We start from the raw sequence: 27174 nt of genomic DNA on the forward strand, positions 1-27174 counted from the left end.
CATAAGGGGATGTCCAGTTTCCTACAGATGGGCTTTGGGTCCCTACTCTACACGCCCCCTCACTCACAATGATACGATGTTTTTGTTCTTTGATGCCTGATAACTTATCCTATTGACACCTTGTGATCACACAGGCTGGTGTGCTTCCATGTGGCCTTTTTTGCTTCTGAGCTAGATGGCCGCTTGTTTACCTTCAAGCCTTTAAGACCCCAGATGCTGTATCTTTTGATAGCTGGGTACCATCAACTTTCTTCACCAAATTTGCTCATGCACCCATTTGTCTTAGTGATCGTGTCGGGAAGGTGTGCATCATGGAATGCCAGTTTAATAGAACAAAGTGTTCTTGCATTGAGGGAGTACTTGAGTGGAGGCCCAATCAATGTCCATCTGCTACCTTAATACTAAACCTCTAAATATATGCACATCTATTTCCCCTTCATCATATATAAATATGTTTACATATGTACATGCCCTTTTTAGACCTCTATAAATGCCTTTTGCCTCCTAGTTCTTTCTTCTGTTTCCTTTGACTTTCCTCTTGTTCCACTATCATGCTCAGCCTTCATTTGGGTTTCAGGAATTCCTCTCGGTTACATTGCCCTTGATCAAGCTCTCCCAGGCATCCTACACTCTCCTCACCACCAGTTTTGGATCACTTGTTCCTTTGTCCCTGGGTTTGTTTGCACCATTTCCTTTCCCCCACTTCCCCTCTCCCATGTTTCCCGCCAGAACCATTGGTCCCGTTGTTTTCTCCTTCAGATAGTTTATCCTGCTTATCATGTCTAGATAGACCCGCAGAGCCATGCTGCTTTCTAAAGGAGTTGTGCCAGCCTGCATCCAGAAAGTGGTCGGCATAACCACAGTGTAAGAAGTGTGCTGTACCAGGATGTCCCCAGGGTGCTAAAGCAGACGCAAGATTTATGACTGAATGAGGGATGTGGTGGGTTTCCATCCCGTTGCCCACTCTCCCCCCCACCCCCCACCCCATACCCTTCCGTAGCAGGCTGGAGCCAGCCAGGTTCATGTTTGCTGTCAGTGTGAGTATTACAGTACCTCCCTAATGGAAGGCCTCTTTCTAAGGCCATGCATGCTCCTTGCACCATCATTCTTCCTGAGATCAGGAAGGAAACAGGTGTGTGTTCTTGTGTAGTAAGTTAGAACAGATGTAGGGCTTTCCCCAATCTGCCCCCAGTCATCCTGTCCCTCACGTGTAACCGCCTCCCATTACCCACACTTACAACTCTGGGAAAACCAAGGAACTGAGGGCAACAGCTGAATAGAGCAAAATGCTCCTTGGGAACAATGGTCCTGGAGTTGCTTCAGGAGACAGTTAAGCACAAACCCTGGCACCAGCAACTGGTTTTCGGATTTGATTGAATTCATATAGCACAAATACAAAGGTTACTAAGAGAAAGTTAGCAGAGAATATTCTAGCCAAGTGTCCTATGAATGAGGAGTTTTCTAAAGCGGGGGATGCTGAGCTATGCGTTTCTGTAAGGGCTTGAGCCATTGGCTTTTTGCCAGAGCACTTGCTCCTGGGGTGATGCTTCTCCCTGACAAGTCAAGAGAGTGTGCTGTGCATGTGTACTTACTTCTGAGCTCTGCGGCCCAGCCAGGAATAACCAAATATCAAGAGTTGGGGTTTGCCAGGCTGGCTTGTCACTTGGTGTAAACATCCTTCTTCAACCTGCCTCATCACAACATTTGACAAGCTTGGAATAAAACTTGCTAGGTGTGTTATTTTCTTTCCATAGTTCTGGGGGTCAAGGAGGGCGTGGGGGGGGGGCGAGGGAGGCTGGCTGCTGCAAAGGTGTACTGGCTGCATGTGCACCCGGGGCGGGTATGTAGTGTCGACTAAGTAGACAGAATCCTGTGGAATCCTGGTGACCGCTCTCTCTGTTTGCTGCTTCTTTTGTAGTCTTTGCCAGCATCCAGCCATGGGGGACATGAAAACCCCGGATTTTGATGATCTTCTGGCTGCCTTTGACATCCCAGACCCCACCAGCCTTGATGCCAAGGAGGCCATCCAGACCCCCAGCGAGGAGAATGAGAATCCCCTCAAAGCTTCAGGCATGTGTATGGACGAGAGCGTGTCCCTGTCTCACTCGGGGTCGGCCCCAGACGTGCCGGCCGTGAGTGTCATTGTCAAGAACACCAGCCGCCAGGAGTCCTTTGAAGCAGAGAAAGACCACATCACTCCCAGCCTCCTACACAATGGCTTCCGGGGCCCAGACCTGCCACCAGACCCCCACAGCATGGGGCACAACTGTGGGAAGTTCGATTCCACGTTCATGAACGGAGACAGCGTCAGGAGCTTTCCTGGCAAGCTGGAGCCACCCAAGTCAGAGCCATTACCAACCTTTAACCAGTTCAGTCCGATCTCCAGCCCCGAGCCCGAGGACACCATCAAAGACAACGGGTTTGGGATGAAGCCCAAGCACTCGGACAGTTACTTCCCACCCCCTCCTGTGGGCGGCCCGGCCCTGGAAGCTCTGGGTAAGTTCCCAGTTCCGGAGCTACACATGTTTGATCACTTCTGTAAGAAAGAGCCGAAGTCAGAGCCGCTGCCCCTGGAGACCCAGCAGGAACAGGAGCGGAGTGGGCCGAAGGCAGCGGAGCCTCACAAGGAACTGGATGCTAGCCGATTCTTTGGAGATGCTTTGGAGTTCAACAGCCACCCCAGGAACAGAATCTCAGAATCCAAAGGACTGGCCCCTGAGCTTGGCATGTGCTCGTCAGTGCCCCCTCGGCAGCGTCTTAAGCCAGTTCATTCCAAACTGTCCTCCTGCGTTGCAGCCCTGGTGGCCCTGCAGGCCAAAAGAGCGGCCAGTGTCACCAAGGAGGACCAGCCTGGTCACACAAAAGATCCTTCAGGGCCCCCTAAGGAGGGTTCTAAAGGCAGCCCCAAAATGCCCAAGTCACCAAAGAGTCCCCGGAGTCCTCTGGAGGCCACCAGGAAAAGTATCAAGCCATCAGACAGCCCTCGGAGCATCTGCAGCGACAGTAGCAGCAAAGGCTCCCCTTCTGTGGCTGCCAGCTCCCCCCCAGCAATTCCCAAAGTCAGAATCAAAACCATTAAGACATCGTCAGGGGAAATCAAACGGACCGTCACCAGGATCTTGCCAGACCCTGATGACCCAACTAAGTCCCCCATTGGATCGCCTCTTGGGAGTGCCAGTGCTGAGGCTCCCAGCGAGGTGCCGGGGGACGAGGGCGTCACCCTGCCTGCGGAGGAGCACTTTGCTGAGGTGGACCTAAATTCAGGGAGCCCCCAGGAGGACCCAAAAGGAGAGGAGAGCAAGGCTGGGGAGCCTCCGTCTCCCAGCTGCAGCTCCGGGTCCCGGGCTTCGAAGGGGGCTGCCGTGGGCTCACAGACCGGCCGGAAACAGCAGCAGAGCTCAGCCCTTCAGGCCTCCAGCCTGGCTCCAGCCAACCTCCTGCCCAAAGCCGTCCACCTGGCCAACCTGAACCTGGTCCCCCACAGTGTGGCCGCGTCTGTGACGGCCAAGTCCTCGACTCCGAGGCGGAGCCAGCCCCAGCTCACGCAGATGTCAGTGCCCCTGGTCCACCAGGTGAAGAAGGCTGCCCCGCTGGCCGTGGAGCTCTTCAACAAGGTCCTCCACAGCGCCAACCCTGTGCCCGTCTACGCACCAAACCTCAGCCCCCCCGTGGACAGCAGGATCCACGTGCCGGCCAGCGGCTACTGCTGCCTGGAGTGTGGTGACGCCTTTGCCTTAGAGAAGAGCCTGAGCCAGCACTACAGCCGGCGCAGCGTCCACATCGAGGTGCTGTGCACTCTGTGCTCCAAGACGCTGCTCTTCTTCAACAAGTGCAGCCTGCTGCGGCACGCCCGCGACCACAAGAGCAAGGGGCTCGTCATGCAGTGCTCGCAGCTCCTCATGAAGCCTATCTCTGCAGACCAGATGTTTGTGTCGGCCCCTGTGAACTCCACGGCACCAGCAGCCCCAGCCGCCCCAGCCCCCTCGCCTTCCCCGAAACCCGACCTCACCTCGGGTCCCGCCGGCCCCCCTCCACCAGCCTTGCCACTCTACCCGGACCCTGTGCGGCTCATCCGGTACAGACTCAAGTGTCTTGAATGTCACAAGCCGGTGCAGGACTACATTGCCCTGGCTGCACACCTCCAGAGGCTGGCGGAAGAGACCGAGGGGCTGGTAAGTGGACCCACCCTCCAGGGCCTGGAGCCTGGAAGGAAGCCCCCTCCTTGCTGAGTCCTGGGGGGAGGGTGTCTGGCTTGATGGCTAGCCACTCACCTGAATGGATTGTGTTGGGGCTTTGTTAAGGCCTTCTGGTGGCACAGGTTAAGCGCTTGACCGCCAGCCAAAAGGTCAGTGAGTGGTTCAAACCCACCAGCTGTTCAAAAGATGTGGCAGTCCGCTTCCGTAAAGATGGATGGCCTTGGCAGCCCCTGGAGGCCCTTCTCCTCTGCCTTCCTGGTCCTTATGAATCAGAATCCACCCGGCAGCAGTAGATGGGGTTGATGGGCAAGACATCCTGCCCACAATCAAGGGGACACCTGAGGATAGATGGCCGTGCCCCTCCACTCACCTCACCCTCCAGGGGACTGTCAGGCAAACTGTTGCAGGCCCCAAGTTAGGTCTCGGCTGGGTGGTTTCACTCTGGCCTCTGGCAGAGTCAGCCCTGTCCAGACCCTGTCCCAGAGGACCCAGAGATGGAGCTCAGGGAGTCTCGGCTCCCTCCTCAGTTTGTACGTCTGACAGCCCAGTCATGTGCACAAGGTGCTGTCGTCCAGCCTGCAGTGGCCCAGCTATGCCTGTGTGGCTGGTTGCACCAGGGCTGACGTAGAAGGAAGGGCCGTAGCCTGGCTTGTGGGTCCAGCACAGAGGTTCTGACGTCCTCCTTTCCTGGTGTTCTGACCTCTTAGGCCTGTCTGCTTGTTCCCGTGCTTGGTTATATTTGAGGGGATGTGTTTGTTGGTCAGTCCCTTGGGTTTGAAGGTATTCAGTGTCACACCTCTCTTGGCATCCTTGGTGTCAGAGGCTGTCTGCATTAGCAATGTCCGGGCAAGGGGCTGCCTCCAGACATGGCCCAGAAGGCTGCAGGTGGCACAAGGAGGCCCTCAAACCTTCAAGAGTCCTTTTTTCCTCCAGGTTCTCTTTATGATTTGGCAAGTCCTCCCCCTCACTTGGACTTCCCTAAGCCAGGGCTCCAGAGGCCTGAGGAACGAGAAAGGTGTAGCTCAACCAGGGGCCTGTGTGCTTATTGGTGACCCATAGGCTCTGCCCATGATTCCTCAGTGCCTGCGGGCTCTGTGCCAGGTCACATCTTTTCTCCAGGAGCTCACAGAGGTTTAGCAAGGGCAGGAGTCACCACCCAAATGGTTACAGATACTCGGATGGGGCCGGTAGTAGGGTGCCATGGGGTTGACGCTGACTTGTGACTCCTTGTGGATCAGAGTAGATCTGGGTATCATCAGGTTTCCAACGACTGTTTTTTTTTAAGTTCATGCCATGAGGTCTTTCCTTCTTAGTGGACTTGAACCTCCAACCTTTTGGTCAATCTCTGAGCATGCCAATTACTTGACTCAAACCAAAGCTGGGTCATAAACACAGACCTGGGTGCCACAGGCCCAGGGAAAGCGCTTTTGGAGGTGGTCTGTAAGCTGGGTCTGCAGGGTGCGTTTGGAGGAGGGGTGGGGTGAGGGTGCTCCAGGGCCCTGGAGCCATACGGAGGTAAAGTGGGTTTGAAGAGCAGGGTTGTTGATGGTGGGGGTGGCTTTGGGGTATGGGGTCGGGCCCGGAAGTGGAGTTTGATGGGCTTGGACAGAGGACCCAGCTCCCAAGGAGGGGAGCAGCAACAGGCAGGGGTTCCTCTGTTGTTTCTCATCTGTGCCCTCTCGGTTTCACTTTGTCTTTTCCTTCTCCAGTGCCCAGTGGCGAGTGGGGGCTCGGGCTCTTTCCCCAGGCTTTGGCAATCTTCCTGTCCACCCTGCCGGGTGGGGGTGGGGTGGAGAAGGGAGAACTGGTACTACTGTTTCTGAGTCACGTGATCAGAACCCTTGGCAGTGGCGGTCTGGTGTCGGGGCCTGTTCTGTTTGTTGTCCCATTCTCCTCTCAGATCTGAGCAGGTAGCTCTCTGGGCATTAGGGTCCTGTTGGCCCCCTTCTTATCCTGCATCTCCTTGTTCTTCTCCTCTGTGGGAACCAGACTGGAAGGGAGGGAGGCTGTCAGCCCTTCCCTCAGCCTAGCTCACAACCCTCACCGGTTCTCGTGGCAGTCAAGGAGCGGAGTAAGACTTGCGCGCTGGGATCAGAGACTAGCTTTGGTGGTGGTTTCCCGGGACAGCGCCCGGCCAGTGGATAGACAGGTGGTGGGTGGTTTGGCTCCACCCCAGAGTAAGGACAGCATGTTGGGGGCCTACTGTCTTCGTTCTCAAAGTCCGCCCCTGAAGGGATCTTTTCATCCTTCCTCTCTGCTCCCAGACACCCTGTTGGGGCAGGATGTCAGCACCCCGGGTTCTATTTTCACATTCTTACAGTTTATGTAAACTACTGTGTCAACACATCTAACAAAATTTACAAGCCATTTTCAGATTGCCCCAATTATGTCAAAAAGTGTCTTTTTACACTTGGGCTTGTTTTGAATCAGGATCTAAACATAGACCACATGTTTAAACATTTGTTTATTGAGTCTCTTAAATCTTGTAATCTAGACTAGTACTCCTTTCCAGCCAGCTCCCCCCCTTTCTTTTCTCCTTTTCATGCCATTGGCTTCTTGAAAAGATGGGGTCATGTGTCCTGGGGACTTTACTGGAGAGTCTGGCTTTGATTGAGTGCTTGCTTCTTCATGTAACTGATTTGCCCTTCTAGACCCTGGGTTTCTTCTGTAGACCACAACTGAGTTCTGCAGCCTTGACTAGATTCAGGTCCACTTTTGAAGGGAGCACAAAGATGAAACGGGACTTCCTATCATGACTTCAGGGCCACAGAGTGGCTGATAGGTTTCTTTTCGCTGATGCTGAACTTAGCCAGATTGTGGTGTTTTCAGTCCCTCATTATCAAGTCCCTACAGTCTCCATCAACGAATCCGGTTGTTGTCATGGAGACACCACCGGGTGTAGGAGTGGAACTACACTCCAAGGCCCTGTTTTCCTCGGGAGATTGCCAGGACTTGCTTCTGAGGTGCCTCCAGGTACACTCAAACCTGTAGCCAAGCACATTGGCCGTTTGCTTCATCCAGGAACTCCACTCCCAAATAGGAGGGTGAGTCACAACATAGCGCTCCTGGGATTCCAGTTCACACATGCATGGGCTTGTTCCAAACGCAGCATGTTCACACCCGTCTGTGTGTCAGGCAAGCTCTCTCAGAAATGCCCTTCTAGAGTGCCTTCCTTCCCCAAAGGTCCAATCAAAACATTGGCTTCTGGGGGGATCTGCTGGGCCGTTGACATTCAAGACAGAGCAGTCAGCTCATAAGGATATGGTGACAGTCTTTTAGATTCTTAAAGAGTAAGCGTGATAGATTTTTCTTGAAAGACACAGGAAGTCTTCGGAGTTTCTTATGAAGATGTTTTAAGAATGTCGAAAACTGCGTTGGTGAGAAAAAGGCCAAAGAATTTTCCCATCACCACAGTCTACCTGCTCGGCCTTCAAGGGTGGGGAGGGCTGTCCTAGGAGAGTTTCATTGGGAAACCTTTCCCCGTCTGCCCTACAGCCTGGATCTTGCCTCTTCAGACTTATTTCTGGTCCCCAAACTCAACACTGCAAAAGAACCCCATTGGAGTCCTTTAAGAACTGCCTGATGCAGTGGAAGTGGAAGGGGCCTGGCTGGTGCAGGGAAGGAAGGGTCAGAGAGGGGAGAAGCCTCCATGGAGGGACATGTCAAAAAACTAGAGCTTCACCTTTGGTTTCCCAAAGGTCTCTTTGACTTTTTTAGCAGTGCTTTCTGACTTACCCTCCTAATCATTGCTTTGGTCCAGTACTTCTATTAGGAGCTGCAGAAGCGTGTTTTTCTAATTTTATTGTTTCTTTTTCAGTGGTTAGCTGAACTTCTGTATGGAATAGGTTTCCTTCTGTGAGGGCCATGTGGTCACATTGAAACACAGTGTATGTTGTAAAATGGGGTGAACACAGGATTTATTTCCTTTGATAACGATTTTCCAAATAATGAGTTGCTGTCCTAGTAGTTTCAAACGGTGTTGAAAAGGTCTCTTATTATTTTTGTGTTATAATGAGTTGATTTTTATACCTTCAGTGTGTTTATCAATTATTTCTGGTGCTGAAGTTATGCCACTTTTGGTCAGTGGGAAAAGCTGTCTCGTGTCCTCCTACTCCTTGCGAGTGTCCTTTGTTTGCTTCCATCCCAATGAGATGACCTGGTGCCTGTTGTGCTAAACCTGGACCCTGCTGGGGCTCCAAGGAGCCAGCTTCTCTTTGGTGCTGGGTTCAGCCCAGAGTGCTGACTGCTGGGGCTGCTGCCGCTGCGAGGACTTTTCAGTGGTCAGAGCAAGTGAATACATACTAGTATTCTTTAAAAAGGAAAGACATCATGAATTTGCACTGGCACTTAAAATTATAGTGTTTTATGTAACTTCTTCTGATCTTTCTGCTAAAACTTTTGGTTCCTACATTTTTCCTCCAGTGTATTGATATTTATTCTACATACAAGACTTTAAAAAAATCCCCAAACCAGTATTTCTAACGTTAAGACAGATGCATCCAGTTTCAGGTGTACTTGAAGTTCTTTTTGCCCTCAGCCTGTCTTCACAGTGAGAGTGCCAGCCAGACGACCACATTTTAAGATTACGTGGCTCATTCCTTTGTCTGTGTGCCTAGGCTTCATAGAGTTCATAGAAAAGTTGCATTTGATTGTGAATTGAGAGAAGGTTTACAGAGAAGAGATCATCACTTTTGCACTTGTCAGTTCATAACATTTTTGGTTTCAGCTCCTCTGCTGGCAGCCCTCTGTACACCACCGTGGATGCCCTGCGTCTCTGGGTTTCCGCCTTACCCCCCTCCTTTCCTGGCCCTCTGTGCTTGGTTCTTGGGCAGCTGTAGCCCTTTGGATCTTAAATGGTTGATTGTTGTAGCAGAGTTCAGTTCCAGTGCCTTCGTCCTAGGGGGTGACTAAGGGCTGGCCGCCGTGTTGAGGGTTCTGCGTGGGGGGGGCACACCATTCTCTTTTAATTACATTTTTGCTCTCAGGAACTTTTAGAAACACCTTTGTGTATATAGTTAGGCTGCTTTAGCCTGGTTTTCAGTTTTTAGGGAATGTTTTTATTTAAATGAACTCCAATTTGGAAAAGTATCAAAAATGTTGGACCGCTTCCAAAGTCAAAACTTCAGATAGACCCGGAGAAGTCATGCTTCCACCCCTGCCTCTCACCCTGCTCCCTCCTTCCCTGTCGGTGTGCATGGTGATGGCTTTGGGCTTATCCCTCTTGCTCTGTTGGGGGCGTGGTGAGTAGGATTACCAGAAGGAGGCCCAGTGTCACCAGGAAGGCCCTCGCACAGTAAGTGCTCTTGCTTAGGGCTCTGGAAAGGAAAAATTGGTCCTGTGCTAAGGCCAAGGGGGGCGGGGTGCACTTACAAAGGGGCTTCAAAAAGTCCATGGAAAAATGCCATTATGTTTGCAATCTAGTCTCTCACAATCTTTTTGAAGTCCCTTCCTAACAGTCCTGGAGGACAGGACTCATACTTGGGAAGAGAGAGCCAGGGTGTGTCTCGGATGCACGAGGCGGAAGGAAGGCACAGGCCCCCGGTGTCAGTGTCAGACATGCCACAAGTGTCCTGTGGGCCCTGCAAGACTGAGTGGCTGGGGGGTGGGCTACTCTGACCCAACTCCCAAGAGAGCCAGGCAGCTCTACTTTCTTGGTGCTCTCTCCTAGACCTGCCCGGTGTGCCAGATGCTGTTGCCCAACCAGTGCAGTTTCTGCGCCCACCAGCGGATCCACGCTCACAAGTCCCCCTACTGCTGCCCGGAGTGTGGGGCCCTCTGTCGCTCTGCCTATTTCCAGACCCACGTCAAGGAGAATTGCCTGCACTATGCCCGCAAGGTGGGCTACAGGTGGGTGCTGCCGTAACTTCCCAGGGCTGGGTCTCTTCCTGGGCCAACACTCATTTCAGACTGAGGGCCTGCCCCACCCTAATGATCGGCTCAGCGAGACCTTTTTATTTTGTAGAGAACGGGGAAAAATGAGAAAAGCAAGTGGACAAATCTCAACTGCTGAAAAACCAAGTCATCTTGGGGTGGGGGCAGGGTTGAAGGAGTTTGTTGTCTTCGGGTACTGTTGAGCGAGCCAAGGGGAGAGGCCGAATGGAGCTGCCCCCGTGGGGCCTCTCCCCTGGGCCGCCGTCTTTGCCCGAGTGGATCACCGGGCCTTTTTTCCACAGGTGCGGGCGAGGGTCGGCCTGCCAACTTTTAGTAGCCAGCGAGCACTTAACTGTGTGCCACCAAGGCAGAGAATGTATATAACATTCGCTTTTGTCAAGTTGCATTTGCTCCCAAAGTTTCTTGTGCTGGCATGTTGGATTTGAAGTACTGTCGTGATAACACCCCCAACCGGGGCACTTGCAAATGGTCTCAGTATTTCATTAACAGACAGCGCTGCACGACACCACACACACAGGTTCTTGGATCTCTGTTTTGGTTAGTTTTGACTTTTCTGTGAGCATCAGTCAAAACCAAAAGAATGGAAGGAAAAAAAAAACCTATCGGCTTCCTAAAAAAACCCGAGAGATTGTATTTATTTTAGCCCGAGCTTCCTCCATTGTGTCAAACCCATCGAAGCAAGAAGTCACCTTCAGGGCCGCAGTCTAAGTATTGGGAGCCCCTCCTGCAGGGCTGTGGGGACTCCCAACTTCTACTCCCAGCCAGCCTGGTAGCCTCTGCTGATTTATCCCATGTGGGTGCTTCTGCACTGTCTGAGGCTCTACTTTCTCACTTTTGGAAATAAATATTTGCCCCAATTTAGTAAGATTTTTCAGTGCTTTGATTTTTTTTTTTTAAATGGTGAGCTTCATTAGTTTATTCCACACTTGTTGAATGCCCATGCTTTACGTTAGTGTGACTCAGGACCCTAGGCACACAGAGGTGATTAAGACGCAGTCCTCTCCGCAAGGGAGCATCAGTCTGGTGGGTTGCAAATGTGTGCACAGGCGATTTATAACTCAGAGTGGCAAGTTCTGCCCTAGTGGGGCAGCAGCATTCTGTTGAAGAGAGGAGAGAGGCCGAGGGAAGTTTCATGAGGGAGCTGGTGAGCTTTTCAGGCAGAAGGAAGAGCTTACCTGGCAAGGTACAGGCAGGGGCGCAAACTCTCACAGCAGGGGTTACGGGAACGATGCACAGTTAGAAGTGTGTCAGGGTTGGTAAGGAATGAGATGAGGAAGTTGGCAGAGGCCAGGCCCTGCAAGACCTTGTATTCCTTGGCAGATACTTGGACTTTATCCAGGGAGAGTGAAGAACCAGTGTTGCCTCTGCATTTTAGAAAGCTCACTGGGGGAAGCTGACCTGTCATATGAGAGAGGGAAGGACTGGGAGGGAGAGTGAAGTAGTCCTGAGGATACAACCAGGGCTTCAGCTGGGGCCTGGCTCTGGGGATGGAGAGGGTAAGGTTGCTTTGAGAGAGAGTTAGGAATCAGAAGCCCCAGGACTTGATGGTAGTATGTGTGTGATGAGGTTGAGGAATGGGGAGGTGTCAGTGATGACTCCCAGATTTCTGCCTTGGCATAAACATTTCCAAATGTGGATTAATGTCTTTCATATGTTATGAAGATTGGAGAGCCTGACGTGCACTGAAAGCAAGACTAAGCCCAAACAGACCGGAGCACACAGAGCCTCTGCCACCACATTGCAGATCATTGTGTGGCAGTATCCCAGGCGACCTTTTTCAACCAGACCCCCAATGAATGTCTTTTTACAAGGTCCTCTAACATTTGACACTATCCTTCTAACGCTGGCCTAAGTGTGTGCTTCCGTGTCCCACGGTCAACCCCAATCCAAGAGAAATGCCATCAACACTTAAATTTTTTTTTGACGTTGTCAATAAGTTGCTTTTATTTAGAAACACAGTTAACATACATGAAAGTAGAAGTGAGGGGTCATATGACATATTGAAAAGGGAATGTCTACTCCAAAAAATAGTATTTTGACAACCCAAATAATGATGTTTTGGGTTACCTCATATACAAAAGCTGAGCAATAATTAATAATGACCTAAGTATAATTGATGACTGAATTATAGTGTTTAAAAAGAACATAACATACCGTATATACCCGTGTATAAGATGAGTTTTCAGCACATTTTTAATGCAGTTTTTTTTCTCCTCTTTTTTTACATTTTATTAGGGACTCATACAACTCTTATTACAATCCATACATATATATACATCAATTGTATAAAGCACATCCATACATTCCCTGCCCCAATCATTCTGTCCCTCTCCCAGGGAAGAGGTCACATGTGGATCCTTGTAATCAGTTCCCCCTTTCCAACCCACTCACCCTCCACTCTCCCAGCATCGTCCCTCACACCCTTGGTCCTGAAGGTATCATCCACCCTGGATTCCCTGTACCTCCAACCCTCATATGTACCAGTGTACAGCCTCTGTCCTATCCAGCCCTGCAAGGTAGAATTCGGATCATGGTAGATGGGGGGAGGAAGCATCCAGGATCTGGGGGAAAGCTGTGTTCTTCATCGGTACTACCTCGCACCCTAATTAACCCATCTCCTCTCCTAAACGCCTCTATGAGGGGATCTCCATTGGCCGACACTTGGGCCTTGGGTCTCCACTCTGCACTTCCCCCTTCATTTAATATGGTATATCTTCAAGCCTTTAAGACCCCAGTCACTATCTCTTTTGATAGCCGGGCACCATCAGCTTTCTTCACCACATTTACTTGTTCACCCACTTTGGCTCCAGCCGTTGTGTCGGGAGAACACTTAAATTTTTATCTTTGAAGCTTAAATCCAAGAAATTTTCAAGAGGGTGGATAGACTGATTGATAGCAAGTTTTGTGTGTGGATATATGGTTTTAGGTAAATCTTTCATTTTACTTCTGTAATGTCAGATAAAACTGTCCTGCGATTTAGCTAAAGGGATTATTGAAGAAATTGGTATTAAAATATTTGGTGATCAGAAGACACATGTACCAATACAGTATTTTTTACACTTCAGACTAAGATGGTTTAATTTTTTTTTAAGTAACGGCTTTACTGAAATAGAATTCATATATCCTGCAATCCGGTTCAATGCTTTTTAGTCTAGTCACAGAGTTGTACAACCATTGCCACAATTAACTGTAGAACACTTTCACCACCCCAACAAGAAAAGTGCCCTCCAGCCCTAGGCGACCACAGATTGACTTTCTGCCTATAGATTTGCCTCTTTGGGACATTTAATATAAACTGAGTTTTCTGGCATGTAGTCTTAAATGTTTTCAAGATGTATACATGATGTAGCTTTTCAGTTACTTCATTCTTTTTATGGCCACATAATATTCCATTGTGTGGATGTATGACATTTATCCATTCATCTGTTGATGGGCACTTGATAATTTTTTCCCTTCTCACTTTTAAGATACTGTGACAAGCACTGCTGTGAACATCGGTGTACAAGTATATGAATCCCATCTTTCAGGCCTTTTGAGAACATATCTAGGAATGGGTAGACAGCTATGCGGTGTCTAGCCTTTTTGAGGAAGGACCAAACTGTTCTCCAAAGTGACTGTAGCATTTTGGTATTCTTACCAACATGCTTCACTTTCTTCACATCCTCATCAATACTAGTCTGACTTTTTGATGATCGCCATCCCAGTGAGTGTGAAAAGAGCCTCCCTTGGTGGCAGTATAGGAAGCTAACTGCAAGGTCACCAGTTCAGACCCACCAGGTGCTCCCCGGAAGAAAGTAGAGGCTGTCAGCTCTCTCTCTCTCGAAGATTTACAGCCTCAGAATCCTGCCTTGGGTTGCCGAGTAGGGACCTGACCTTGGTAGTGGGTGATAGATGTGAAGTAGTTCCTCACTGCTTTAAAGGTGCATTTCTCTCATAGCTAAATGCTCTTAAGTACCTTTTCATGAGCGTACTGCCTATTTGTTATCTTCTTTGGAGAATGCCCATTTAAAAAAAAGTTCTTTATATATCCTGGATACAAGTCCCTTATCAAATAGATGATTTGCATATATTTTCTCCCATTCTGTGAATATTGTTTTTGAGAAAACTCTCAAGCAATATGTATTCAGATGTTCTGTTTCATTAAACTCTAATACAAAGTTTTTCTCATTTTATGTTCGTTATTATTTTTGCTTTCTTTTGAAGAAAATCTGAAAAACCTACACATGTTTAATTCAATTTTTTTGCTTCTTGATAATTTCAGAGTATGCAAGTAAAGGGAGCAAGTTTAATCTTCGCAAGAAATACTGTTTTATTTGCTGTGATTATTAGCAAAGTTAAATACTTGGCTGCTCTTTAACTTTTCTAAAAGCTTCCCCCCACCCTCCTGCATATGACTATGAATTTATTTTGATTAAAAATTTCTATCTCTCTTTTTTTAAATCATTTTATTGGTGGCTCGTACAACTCTTATCACAATCCATACATCATCCATTGTGTTAAGCACATTTGTACATTTGTTGTCATCATCATTTTCAAAACATTTGCTTCCTACTTGAGCCCTTGGTATCAGCTCCTCATTTTCCCCCTCATTCCCCACTCCTCCCTCCCTCACTAAACCTTCTTAATTTATAAGTTATTATTTTGTCATATCTTACACTGTCTGATGTCCCACTTTTCTGTCATCCATTCGCTAGGGAGGAGGTTATATGTAGATCCTTGTAATTGGTTCCCCCTTTATATGCCACCTTTGCTACACCCTCCTGGTATAAAGCTTTTTTTTTTTTTTTAAATAACATAAAATTCTATGCTTGCTTTCTTTTTTCAGAGCTTCTTAAAATTTTGGTGCAAAGAGTTTGTTATGTGGTTGGATTTTTTTTAATTTAGTTTTATGTGCACATCTTTTCCGTCTAAACCCAACTTGATACAGATGTTTACTGAGGGTGCTTTGACCCACTTATGTTCCTAATTTCAATAGGCCCTCCTCAGTGAATAGACTGGGTCAATCGAATGAATTTTGATGGCATTTATAAAGCGAATAGTTACATTGCTCTGTAAATTTGGTCAATCTGAATGTGGGTGGGTGGGTGGCGGTGGGGTGCACGCCTGTGTGTCTTCCTCCCCTATTGACAAGAAGGAGTGGTTCCCCAAGTTTCCCATCTGACCTTTCTCGTTGCTGTGATTCATTGGATCTCATTCAGAATGTTCTTCAAAGGAGCAGTGTCCAGAGCCAATGTTCTTTTTGAAATGAGCTACTTTCCTGCTTGGCTTACAGAACACGTTAGGGTCTAACTGTGGTTTAAGATTTAAGATGGGAGGGAAGGGAAAAAAAAAAAAGAGGACCTGATGCAAAGGGCTTACGTGGAGAGCGAATTCTTTGAGAATGATTGGGGCGGGGAATGTATGGATGTGCTTTATACAATTGATGTATGTATATGTATGGATTGTGATAAGAGTTGTGTGAGTCCCTAATAAAATGTAAAAAAAGAAAAACAAAAGAATGACGGGCAACAAACGTATAAGGGAGCTTTGCTCAATTGATGTATGTATGGATTGTGATAAGAGTTGTATGAGCCCCAATAAAAATACTTATTAATTAAAAAAAAAGAATTAACAGCTGGAAAAAAAAAGATTTCAGATGATCTCAGGGCAGCAGTTTTGGGAGCTTGTCCATCTGCTCTGCTCCAGAATGCGTGGCGTATGTGGGAATTTGGAATACTGTCGTGTGTGTTTCCCCCCTCCCCCAATTTGATCAGGACTCTTGTAGAGTCGGGAGTAGAAGAATTCTTAAGTGAAGCCAGGTTCTTCTTTGCAACAGTCAGATCTTTGCTAGTGCCTCTTTGGATGCTAGGGCAGTAGGGGTCAGATGAATGGCAGTGATAGTGAGAACAGCCGGCAGAACGAGATAGAGGGAGCAGCAGAACACCGCAGGGCTGTTGTTGTGGAGGGGAGACTGAGTGTGTTTATAGGCATTTGTAGACGGACGTATGCACTATTGCTGTTAGTTCAGACCATTCTCCACGCCCGCCAGCTCCCCTGAGCTGAGGGTTCAGGAAAAGGGCTGCACACACAAGAAAGGACCAGGAACCTTAGTGGATGCCGGCCGGCTTGCCTGGAGAAAGGACACGGCTGACTTTGATGCTGAAGGAAAGGCAACATTAGAGTGAAAGGGGGATAGAAAGACTGCACAAACACTTTTATCCAAGTCACATCAAAACGTTAAGTCAATGGGGATACCATCAAAAAAAACAACCCCCCCCCAAACGTAAAAATAAAAGGCAGGGTCACCAAAGGCCTCCATTTCTGAAAAGCTGTTTAAGGCAGGTCTTTGTTACATTGATTCGAACCCACTGAAAACAAGATGGCCAGCCAGCAAGACTCTGAGAATTCAGACGCAAACAGACTGGGAGATAAAAAAAAAGGCCGCGCATGGTCCCACCACACCAACACCACTGTCCTAGGGCTCTGAGCCCCTGACCCGGGGCCTGAAGTGCACCTGAGGAACTGAATGATTCTGTCCATTAAATATAAAGAGCCCTGTGAAAGCTGAGGTGGTCTGCTCCATAGAGGTTCACAGTCTGGGAAACCCAGGTAGGGTGTCTCTTGGCAAGCAGGCCCACGGGATGGCCCTGGGCCACTTTCCTGGGCTTGGGGGCTGGGGCCTGTGAGAGTGGACATACCCCTTCCAGCTCAGTTTTCTCCCCCCCCCCCCACTATTTGTCTTTCCCCCTCTTGTGATACCTCCTCCACAGATATTTTAAATGACTGTACTTGTGTCATATAGCCATCCTCGCTTCATCAAAACCAGCCTGTCAGAGAAGGCCCAGGCTTTCTACAGGCTCCCTCTCAAGTCCCACCTGGACTCCTGCAGCGGTGCCAGACTCAAGTGTGTTTTTATGCCATTACAGAACCATTCTCTTCTGTCCACTCCAACAGCATTGGAAAAAAACTCATCAACTGTAGGTTTCCTCCCAGGCACAGCCCTGGGTGACTGCACTGTGTTAAGAATCCACACAGCTGACTAAGTGACCTGTGCATGGCGGGTGGGAGACAGGGTGCTCTTGGGAGGGGAGTTAGCCCTTGTCTGCGATGACAGCTCAGCTCCTGCCTCCATGCTTCCAACACCATCTCTGGGTCTTACATCTCCTCCTCTGCTGTCTAGGTGCATCCACTGTGGTGTCGTCCACCTGACCTTGGCCTTGCTGAAAAGCCACATCCAGGAGCGGCACTGCCAGGTCTTCCACAAATGTGCATTCTGCCCCATGGCCTTCAAGACTGCCAGCAGCACCGCCGACCACAGCACCTCCCAGCACCCCTCCCAGCCCCACAGGCCTTCCCAGTGAGTTCCGGGGTGGTGGTGGGGGGGTGGTGTGTGGTGTGTGTGTGTGTGTGTGTGTGGCGTGGGTGGGCCTGGGTGTTGAAGTCCATGAGGACACCCAGAGACGGGGGAGTGCCCACATTGGCTCAGCCCTGGGGGTTCCCAGCCTGATCCTGGTTCTGAGAGCCTGCGGGCTGATGACTCTCGCCTGCCCGGCCTTGTCTCACAGGCTCATTTACAAGTGCTCCTGCGAAGCGGTCTTCAACAAGAAGCGGCACCTCCAGCAGCATTTTTACCAGAATGCCAGCAAGGCTCAGGTGGGCGTCTTCAAGTGCCCCGAGTGCCCACTCTTGTTCCCGCAGAAGCCAGAGCTGATGCAGCACGTGAAGGTAAGCTGCGCTGGGGCAAGCGGCCCGGGAGGAGGGTGCGGGCACCAGACTGGGGGTTGGACTCTGTGCATCTCTCCCCTTGCCCAGTCAGTAATCGCTCTCCCCATCCCCAGAGCACCCATGGGGTCCCCCGAAACCTGGACGAGCTGTCAAGCCTCCAGTCTTCAGTGGACACGTCCTCGAGCCGCCCTGGCTCTCGAGTCCCTGCCGAGCCTCCAGCGACGAGTGTGGCTGCTCGGGGCAGCTCCCTGTCCTCCAGTCGCTGGGGCAGGTCAGAAGCCCACCGTAGGACGGAAACCAGGCCCCGGCTGAGGACCACGGGCTGGACCTGCCAGGAGTGTCAGGAGTGGGTCCCCGACCGGGAGAGCTACGTGTCCCACATGAAAAAGAGCCATGGGCGGGTAAGTGTAGGCCCCACACTATGCAGCTGGCTCCCCGGGACTAGGCCCCTGTGGCAGCTGGTTCCTGGGGCCACGTAGGGTGGCCTGGAGCAGGGTGGGTATGGTATGTAGATGGTGAGGTTTTCGGCTCGTGCCTTTCTTGCACATCTCAGCTGAGGAGAAAGGTGTCCTCTGAGCTGTATCATGGAGCTGATGCTTTGCCTCCTGCCACGCCTCCCCTAGGTGCTGAAGCGGTACCCGTGCCGGCAGTGCGAGCAGTCCTTCCACACCCCCAACAGCCTGCGCAAACACATCCGCAACAACCACGACACAGTGAAAAAGGTGTACACCTGTGGGTGAGTCCCTGGAGACGTGGGCGTTCACCAGGAGTCTGCCCTCAACCCCTTGGGACTGTTCTCGACAAAGTCAAGTTCTCCCTGGGGAAATGCACCGAGTCGGTCAAAAGCCAGGGCCTCCAGGGCCCTCTATCCCGTGCCCCCTCTCATGCTGACCCACACTTGTTAAGAGGAGGGATGATGGCGTGACTGAGCACCCTGTCTGGTCATGTTTGGGGCATGCTCTGGCCTCTTTCATGCTGACCACTTGCCCAGCACTTGGACCCCTGGGCAGTGAGACCAAGGAGCAGAGAGTGAGTCCATGGTGTGGGGCCAGGTATCAAGGGTACTAACAGTTGAACTTGCAGTTTTCTGACACCTTGGCTAACTTGCTGGCTGGATGCTCTTTGGCAAGCCCTGGGACTGTCTGCCGGCTTCAGGCCTAGCCTCTCTCTTCCCCTGGCCTCCTTGTGAAGAGCCTGAGGGAGCCTGGAGTTGGAAGCTGCTCCTACTTCCCTCTGGCTGCCCAGCTCTCCTGGGCCCCACGGCCCGAGAACTCCCTGACCTTGTTGGCCTTGCTTTGGCAGGTATTGCACGGAAGACAGCCCCAGCTTTCCTCGGCCCTCCCTCCTGGAGAGCCACATCAGCCTTATGCATGGTATCAGAAACCCTGACTTGAGCCAGACGTCCAAAGTCAGAGCTCCAGGTGGCCCTCTCCCTCAGGTGAGTGTGGGCTCCCTGCCCGCTCCAGAGGCTGGGAGCTGCAGGAGCATTAGGAGGGCAGTAGGGCCCCTCCGTCCTTGTGACTGTGGAGCAACGTGCTTGCCCTGTGTGACCCTCCTGGGAAGTGCTGACAGTTCCCTGGCCTTTGGTTCTGCAGTCCCCTGTCACTGTTAGCTCCGAGACCACTGCAGAACTCTCACACACTATCCTGTCCCATGAGGCAGAGGCTGGAGGGGCAGGGCTGTTAGGTGAAGGTGTTGAGCATTGACTGAGCCCTTGCCCCGCCACAATCATGGGGAAGGCCAGGCTTAGAATTATGTTATCCTGGCCTCCCCATGCCTCCCACCCTGCCCTGTTCCCCCTCCTCGCTGTAGCTCTTCCTGCTCCTTAGGAGGTAGGCCTGTCTGGAAAGCTCTGAGGTGCCAGGAGTTCTAGGCCATTCGCAGAACTTTCTTGGCTATTGAGAGAGAGGAACTAGTTGGCAAAAGCATGGGGGAAATAGCCCCTTTTGCTCAGAGAGATTGCGTTGTCACTTGCCAACATCTGTCAATGATTAAAAGGTACGGCTGTTCCCTTCCTTGCTCCCAAGATGCACCTATCCTTGGGCCCAACTCTTCTGCTTTTAGGGAGTTATCTGTCCCCTGTCTTTGGCCTTGGGCACAAAGAGCCATGTTTAAGGATGTTTACTTCAGCCCTGTGTGCAGTGACAATGATGGAATTCAACTCAGTGTTCCTCATGGCTCATCCTCACAGTGGGGTGGAGCCTACACATGCTGCGTACACCTTCATGGACAAGCCGTGCTGTTAAGTGCAAAAAGCAGGATGAGGAGAGGTGTGCATGGAGTGGGTCCTTTTGTAAAAGACAGCCATTCTGACTTTGTCGTGTGTCAAAACCAGAAAGCAAACCCACTGCCACCAAATGCATGCCAACTCAGAGCGACCCTCCTGGACAAGTAGAACTGCCCTGTGGGTTTCCGAGACTGAAACTCTTGAGGGGAGTAGAAAGCCTCCTCTTCCATGGAGCGCCTGGTGGTTTTGAACTGCTGACCTTGCAGTTAGCAGTCCAACACATAACCACTATACCATCAGGGCGCCTGCTTGTACATGTACAGGAGTTACAAAACCCAGGTGAAATGGTTTCCTCAGGACTGCAAGCCTCGGGGGGTGGGACTGATTTTCTCTGTACCGTGTGCACTTCTTCGGAATGGGGTACCTCTCATGTATGTGCTACATTTAGGAAAAAAAACAAACCTAAACCAGCGCTTGGGACTGGGGTGACCCCAACTTAGGTGGTGACTGCTGGGGGTCCTGCGGGCTGCACTCATCGTGCCAGAGGGGCCTTATGTCTAGGACCAAGGACAGTCTTGATTCTGCTTATACTGTGTGTCCTTCCAGGTGAACCATCTGAAAAGAAAAAGCGAAGCCGTAGACGCTGTGGGCACCTCCAATGGCATGGCTGCCTCCTCCCCTAAGAGACACAAGTCCCTTTTCCAGTGCGCAAAGTGTAGCTTTGCGACAGACTCGGGGCTCGAGTTCAAGGGCCACATACCTCAGCACCAGACGGACAACTCCACAGCCCAGTGTCTCCTCTGCGGCTTGTGCTACACTTCGGCCGGCTCCCTCAGCCGCCATCTCTTCATCGTCCACAAGATGAGAGACCAGGAGGAGGAAGAGGACGGGGAGGAGGTAGTGGAGCCAGCGACGGAAGCGGCAGAGCCTGAGGTGGGCTCTGTGGAGACGGTGCCCATGGAGACCAGGGAGAATGGACTGGAAGAATGTGCTAGCGGGTCTTTGCTGGCCGAACCCGAGGCAAGATCAGTGGGCCCAGCCCCTGAGGAGGATGGTGCCCAGGATGCTTGGAGTCAGCCACAGGCCCCTCCGGACCAGGATAGCCACACACCCTCCCTTTAGATGTGACCAGAGGCTTCATAGTCTGTGAGGTTGGGTGTCACCCTAGTGTCCTCCACTGACCATTGGACAATGGGAAGTGACAGGCCCTGCCCTGGTGGGAGTGAGGCCAGCTGTGCCCTGGAGCAGTGTCTGCCCTGAGCTGCAGGGGGCTGAGTGGCCCCCGGCTCCAGGACCCTGACAGCTCTGGATTTGCTTCTGTTATTTATGGCTTTGTGCTGCTTCTTGGTACCCCAGTTCTTTGTCGGTGTCCTCCCAGCCCCGGTGCTGTTAACTTGGCTTGAGACCCTCAGCTGCTGTGCTCTTCTGGGAGGCCCCCTGCTGGCTGCCCTCAGCTGCGGGCTCCTGGGAGCTCTGCTTACCTTCAGCCGCCAGCACTCCAGCTCCCCTCCCACTATCTGAGCCTGAGAAGAGGGGGAGCAAGGGGTGCCCACACGAGTCCCTCTCAGAGAGCTCTGCCCAGCTGTCCAGTGAGGGCCCTTGGTTGCCTTGTCCTTCCTTCTGTCTTCTCTGATTCCTTGTCCCCAAAATTGCCCTGGAGATCGAATTGGCCAGTGTCCCAGTGGGTGGGTGAAACTTGGCAGTGCTAGTGGGGGCCCGGGCAGAGCAGGGAGTGCTGCAGAGGCAGGCGGGCATGGCAGCCAGGTGCCTCCTTTCCTTCAGAAGGTTGGGGGGTGGGCAGGGCTACTGTGCCTTCCTGACCAGTGCGGTCTGGGGGCACACAGACGGGATATTTGTCCCCTTGCTCCTGTGCCATTGGCGAGGCTGTGCTCCCGGCAGGCCAGCCCTTCCTCCTCTCGGACACACTCGTGTTGCACAGACTACATTTCAAATAAAAACCTTTCCATGGAGGGAGGCTCTTGTATTCCTCTTCAGGTGAGCCTGGTCCCACACTCCTCTGCCTAAGGGTCTTTCCCAGACTTCCCTTCCTCTGCCCCATCTCTGGGGGGTCAGCCAAGGAATGACCTCTCTAGACTTAGGAAACCAAGAGCCCTAGTCGCTCTGGTTCCCGGGAAAGATCCTGAGGAGGGGAGGACAGGTCGTGGGGTGGGGTGGGGTGGATCTTAGTGCTGACCAAGGGTCATCTCAGGCCTCTTTCCTAAGCTCTAGGGCTGCCTCTAGGACCTATCTGAGCTCTTCCATCTTTCTTCAGCCAGAGAGCCTTCTGCTGTGAGGGGAGGGCAGGGTGAGTGGGTTCTGCAGTGTTGCCAGTGCTGAAGAGGCCCTGGGGCTGCCATGGTCGTGGGGTCCGGCAGTATGGCAGAATTGGGTCAGCTGGCTGGGGTATCTTTGCTGACAGGAGGAAGTGTGGGTCACTGCCCTTGTCGGGACCTGCAGCAGCACACGGAGCAGGCCGAGGTGAAGGTGCCCAGTGACCGACTTGGGTAGGCCTTGGGGCAGGATCGTAGTGCAGCAGAGGGGATGGGTTGATCATTTGAGGGAGGCACTGAATATGAATGATAAATCATTAAGTCAGATAAACATGTCCTGCCTTTCTAGAATCGAGGAAAATGAGGTTTTTCTTTCTCTTGTAAACGCCAGGTTTTTAGCGGACAGGCTGATGGCAGCCGGCAAGGTTAGGGCTTGCCACCCTTGCGCAGAGGCTACGGCCTTGTGCGAGGCTGCGAGCTGGCAGCAGGGTCAAACTGGGCCTGGCTTCAGCTGCCTGCCCCGCCAGAGCTAGCTCTGTGAAGGTCTCTTGGCAGGCACACGCCTGACCTGACTTAGCTGTGGGTCCCTTCTCTGATTCCAGTTGTGGGATGCTAGCCCTGTCCCCTGGATTCATTCATAACAGGGTTAGAGGAGGCCAGTAGAAGCCCTGGGGAGCAGAAGGGAAATCCTGCACTCTCAGGCGTGACCACCCCCATACAGATGTCCTTGATGGGAACAGCATGGAATCCAGAAAATGCCAACCCCCTCATGCGGAAACCTGGGTCATGGCCTGGGGCCTGCTCTTACCCCGCTCTTACAGACCCTCCTGACCAAAGTTGATCCCCTTCTAAATGGCTAGTGATATCCCACCCCCACGCCACCCCCAGCTCACTTCTTGGGCCTTTTTGAGAGAGTGCTGGGAAGCGTTTCTTAGTCTGTAGACCGCTATGTACCTGGAGTGTTTGACTTGGCTTCCGGGCATGGAGGGAGTGAATGTACCCGGTTGGCATCAGACTCAGGGACGCTGCTCATCTGTTGGGAATCGGTCTGCACACCTACCTATTATTTAGAAACAGTGAGGACAGTGGCTTTGCTAAATACTTCTCAGTGGTTTTCACTGAATTCTTTCTCAGTTATCTCTCAGAGGGTTTAAATCACTTCCCCCTGCCCGCTTGCCTGCCCGCCCTCCCCATTCCCCCTCCCAACCCCCACTTCGCATGAGTGAACGGTGCAGTGATTTGAAGTGAAGCCGGTCTGATCCCGGGAGGGATCTCCTGGTCTCCAGCTGGCGGAGGGAGGCTGGCCTGAGCAGGGAGGCGGCCCTGGCTGGCTGCCAGCTCGTCAGCAGGCCGCAGCCACCCAGCCACCCCTTTTCTTCCCCTCCGAGTGCCAGCCTCTCTGGAGTGGCTCTGTGCCTCATCACCCCAAAGAGGGCCACGCACACTGTGCTCGCCTGTCCGGTGTCTCTCCCTCCTGTTCCCCTCTTGTTGGGCCTTGCACCGCCATCTGGAAAGCATCCTTCTCTTGAAGGCAGACCAGGGAAGGCTGCTTCAGCCCTCAGGGAACAAACACATGGTTCCCTCAGGGTCCAATACCTTTCTGCGATTTCCTTCCCACAGCTGTGTGCTCCCTGAGAAAATGCTGGCTGCGTTTCTGCTCTAACTCAAGTGAGCCAGATGAGATCCCCCACCCTGGGAGAAAGGAACCCCTCCCGGAAGACGCCAAGGCTTGACCCATGACGAGCGTTTACTTCCCAGTGACTCCCTCTCCGGAACCTGATCCCCAGAGTTGCTATAAGGTGATTGATGTAGGAAGAACCCTTCCCTCAACATATGGAGAAAGTCTGGCTTTTTAAAACCCAGCAGTTGTAGCCTCGTCACTGCAACGCTTGGGCCTCCCCACGTCTGAGGAGCCTCTGCCCTGTTTGGTACCAGTTTCTTTGACTGCTACTACTTTTTATTTGGACCTTTTTGAAGAATTAATACGTGTACATGGTAAAATAATTCAAATCGTGCAAAAAACAAAAGCAAGTAAGCGTTGCCCCTGGAGGTCCACCTCCAGCCCCCCGCCCCCGCCCCCGAGTTAATCACTGTTCTTTATCTTGTGTATCCTCTCAGAGCAATTCTATGCATTTACATGTTTATAAATATGTATATTTATATATCTACTTTTAATACAAATGGTAGCATTCTACACCCAGTGTTCGGAAGCTTGCTTTTTTCATGTATACAGCACTGCTTGGGAGACTGTCAAATCCGTGCACTGGTCGGGCCGGTCTGATACTCTTACGTGCATCCAGTGCAGTTCAGAGCACACGGTAGGGGTTCCAGAAGTATTTGGCGCAAGTCAGATTTATTCCAGTTGCTCTCTGGCCCTGAGATGAATGTCTGGATGTGATCATGACAGGGCCGTCTAGATTGAGAACATGTGCCCCGTGTGTCTTTTCTAAGGGGTTTGGGCTGCGGTTCATCCTCGTCACCGACAGATGCCACAACAGCCCCGGGAAGCTGGGCCCAGTGAATCCTGGAGCCCTCCGGAGGAAGGAGCAGAGATTAAGACCCAGGTTCTAAGTATGGAATTTTCATTTTGGAAGGGTGGATCCCTGTTTAAAATGCCCTTTTCTCACTGGAAGAGGATGCGACATCATTTTTTAAGAAATTAAAAACCACACATAACTTAGAGTCGAGCCCCCCCACCATTGCAACGAGGGTGGTGTTTGTTTATTTTGCCAACAATCCTTGTGTGTACGCCTTTCTGAATATGAGGTGCAAATAAGGAGACTTGGTAGCAAAGTAAGGTACGTGTTGGGCTGTTACCAACCTGGGCAGCACTTTGAAACCATCAGCCGTTCATGGGAGAAAGATGAAGTTTTTACCTCCGTAGAGATTTCCAGTCTCGGAAACCCACAGGCACAGTTCTACCCTATCCTGTAGGGTCGCTATGGGTCAGCATTGACTTGATGGTAGTGAGCTTACACTAATAGTGGTTAATACTGAACATTTCTGTATGCCTGATCTTCTCCCTTTACATTTATTCTGTTACCTTGATTCATTTGTCCCATGAGCTATGTGACATTGAGGTCTGGAGCGGCTGAGTCGTGTCCCTGAGGTAGCTCGGAAGGGCAGAGCTGGGAGTCACCATAACTGCTGATAGCCATTTTGTATCACGCCATTGCTTTTTCTACTACACATTGTGATCTGGAAGCTTTTCCAGGCTTCTACATGGCCCTTTCAGTGGTTATTTTCAATAATTGCATTTATTTCCATCATGCCAGTTCAATCTAGTTTCTTTAACCATTTTTCTGGCCAATAGTTAATTTCCTCACTTCATTAGTGCAAAGAAGAGTGTTGTGCACATAGCTTTGTGTTAGGCCGGGTGAACTAGAGAATCAAATCCCGTGGCACTTATGTATGGAGAAGAGCAAGCTTTATATCGAGAACTGATTAACAATCGAGAAAACATCCCAGTCCAGTCCAACTCAAGTCCCTAAATCCGATAATGTTCCAGAATTCCCTCTTCAGACTCACACAGTCACAAGCAATGGTGCAGAATGCAGGAAGATCACAGGTTGGTCCAGGGTGTTGAATTGTGTGAATGAAGGCAGAGAGAGAAGGGGAGGGTCCCAGGGCCCCCTTATGAGAAGACCACGCCCATATGGAGGCACCATCAACCTGTGTATGACCTGATGGGCAGGTTGAATACCATTCCTACACGTTTATATATCTTCCAGGTTGACATGACATTATGTAACGACCACAAGCTTTTAAAAAGTCCCCTTGCTGTCGAGCAGACACACCAGCCCTAGCTTTTGTGTGTGGGCACCGTGACATGGATGGCATTCGCCTCCTCACCCTCCTTTCCCGAATTGTTGCTCCTCCACTATGAACTCTTGCGTTGCCAGTCTTTAGAGCTACGATTTGGGCATGTTGGTTTTTTTTGGGGGGGAGGGGGGGCTCCTGCAAAATTATTTCCTCAGGAGCTTTTCCCTACTTTTCTTGACTAAACTCACTGGCAGTGTTGAGAAAAGATGAGAACCCCAGTGACTAGACATCACGAGCCCCAAGCCCCAGTCTCGACTCTCAGTCCCTCCTTTCGTTCCCCTCCCTTCCCTTCCCTCATCTGTCAAAGGGGGCAGGGTGTGTGTGTGTGTAATGGTTTCAGGAGGTCTGGAGCCTGGCTGATTTTATCTTCCCAGGCCTGCAGACTGAGACAAGATAAATGAGCTTTTCCCTAGGCAAGAACTCCTGGTGCTATTTTTCTTTTAATTTTGCTTAGATATACACAAAAACTAAGTGTAATAGGGTATATAATTTAAAAACCCCTCCTATTGAGATACCCTTTCTAACAACTTAAATTTTATTTTTATTATGGTGGAATATGTAAAATATAAGAATAATAAATAATATAAATATCTAACATAAGTATACCATAATGTATATAATATTTAGCTATATAAGTAATATGATATGTAAATTATAATATAAAATGTATTGCATTTATTATATTTTAATATGTCAATATTATATAAATAATATATATTCCACCACAATAAAATGATAGAAAATTTTAAAACAAAAAATATATAGCCCATTACATTTTGATTCAGTAATAATTACATTCTTATATTGTACAACTATCACCACTATCCATTTGCAATGTTTTCATCATGTTTAACAGGAACTTGGGGCTCCTGAAGCAGTACCCTCCCCATCTTCCCTTCCCACCACTCCTGGCTGGTAGCCATGAATAAACTTTGGCCTCTACACATTTGCCTGAGCAGTATCACTTTAAAAAAAATTTATTATTAGTCATTATATTGGGGGAATCTTACCAATCTTATAACAAGTCATCATTCAATTGTATTAAACACACTTGTGCATATGT

At 50.6% G+C, this 27174-nt stretch overlaps 1 protein-coding gene across 7 annotated transcripts in view; it reads left to right on the forward strand.

The window, feature by feature from the left end:
- The window catches only part of ZNF592 (zinc finger protein 592), a 64008-nt gene extending 39525 nt beyond the window's left edge, over positions 1 to 24483 (forward strand). For 6 of the 7 annotated variants that reach the window (XM_075558035.1, XM_075558032.1, XM_075558029.1 and 3 more), the window contains 8 exons: positions 1919 to 4172; positions 9865 to 10043; positions 17248 to 17424; positions 17633 to 17792; positions 17906 to 18193; positions 18416 to 18528; positions 19095 to 19230; positions 20626 to 24483. In XM_075558035.1, coding sequence (XP_075414150.1) covers positions 1938 to 4172; positions 9865 to 10043; positions 17248 to 17424; positions 17633 to 17792; positions 17906 to 18193; positions 18416 to 18528; positions 19095 to 19230; positions 20626 to 21141 — 3804 coding nt within the window. In that variant the 5' untranslated portion in view covers positions 1919 to 1937 and the 3' untranslated portion in view covers positions 21142 to 24483. The remainder of the gene's footprint in view (positions 1 to 1918; positions 4173 to 9864; positions 10044 to 17247; positions 17425 to 17632; positions 17793 to 17905; positions 18194 to 18415; positions 18529 to 19094; positions 19231 to 20625) is intronic. The other variant, XM_075558034.1, reaches the window with a different exon arrangement.
- Positions 24484 to 27174: the final 2691 nt, after the last annotated feature.

The sequence above is a fragment of the Tenrec ecaudatus genome, chromosome 9, assembly GCF_050624435.1.
Source record: "Tenrec ecaudatus isolate mTenEca1 chromosome 9, mTenEca1.hap1, whole genome shotgun sequence".
NCBI lineage: Eukaryota > Metazoa > Chordata > Mammalia > Afrosoricida > Tenrecidae > Tenrec > Tenrec ecaudatus.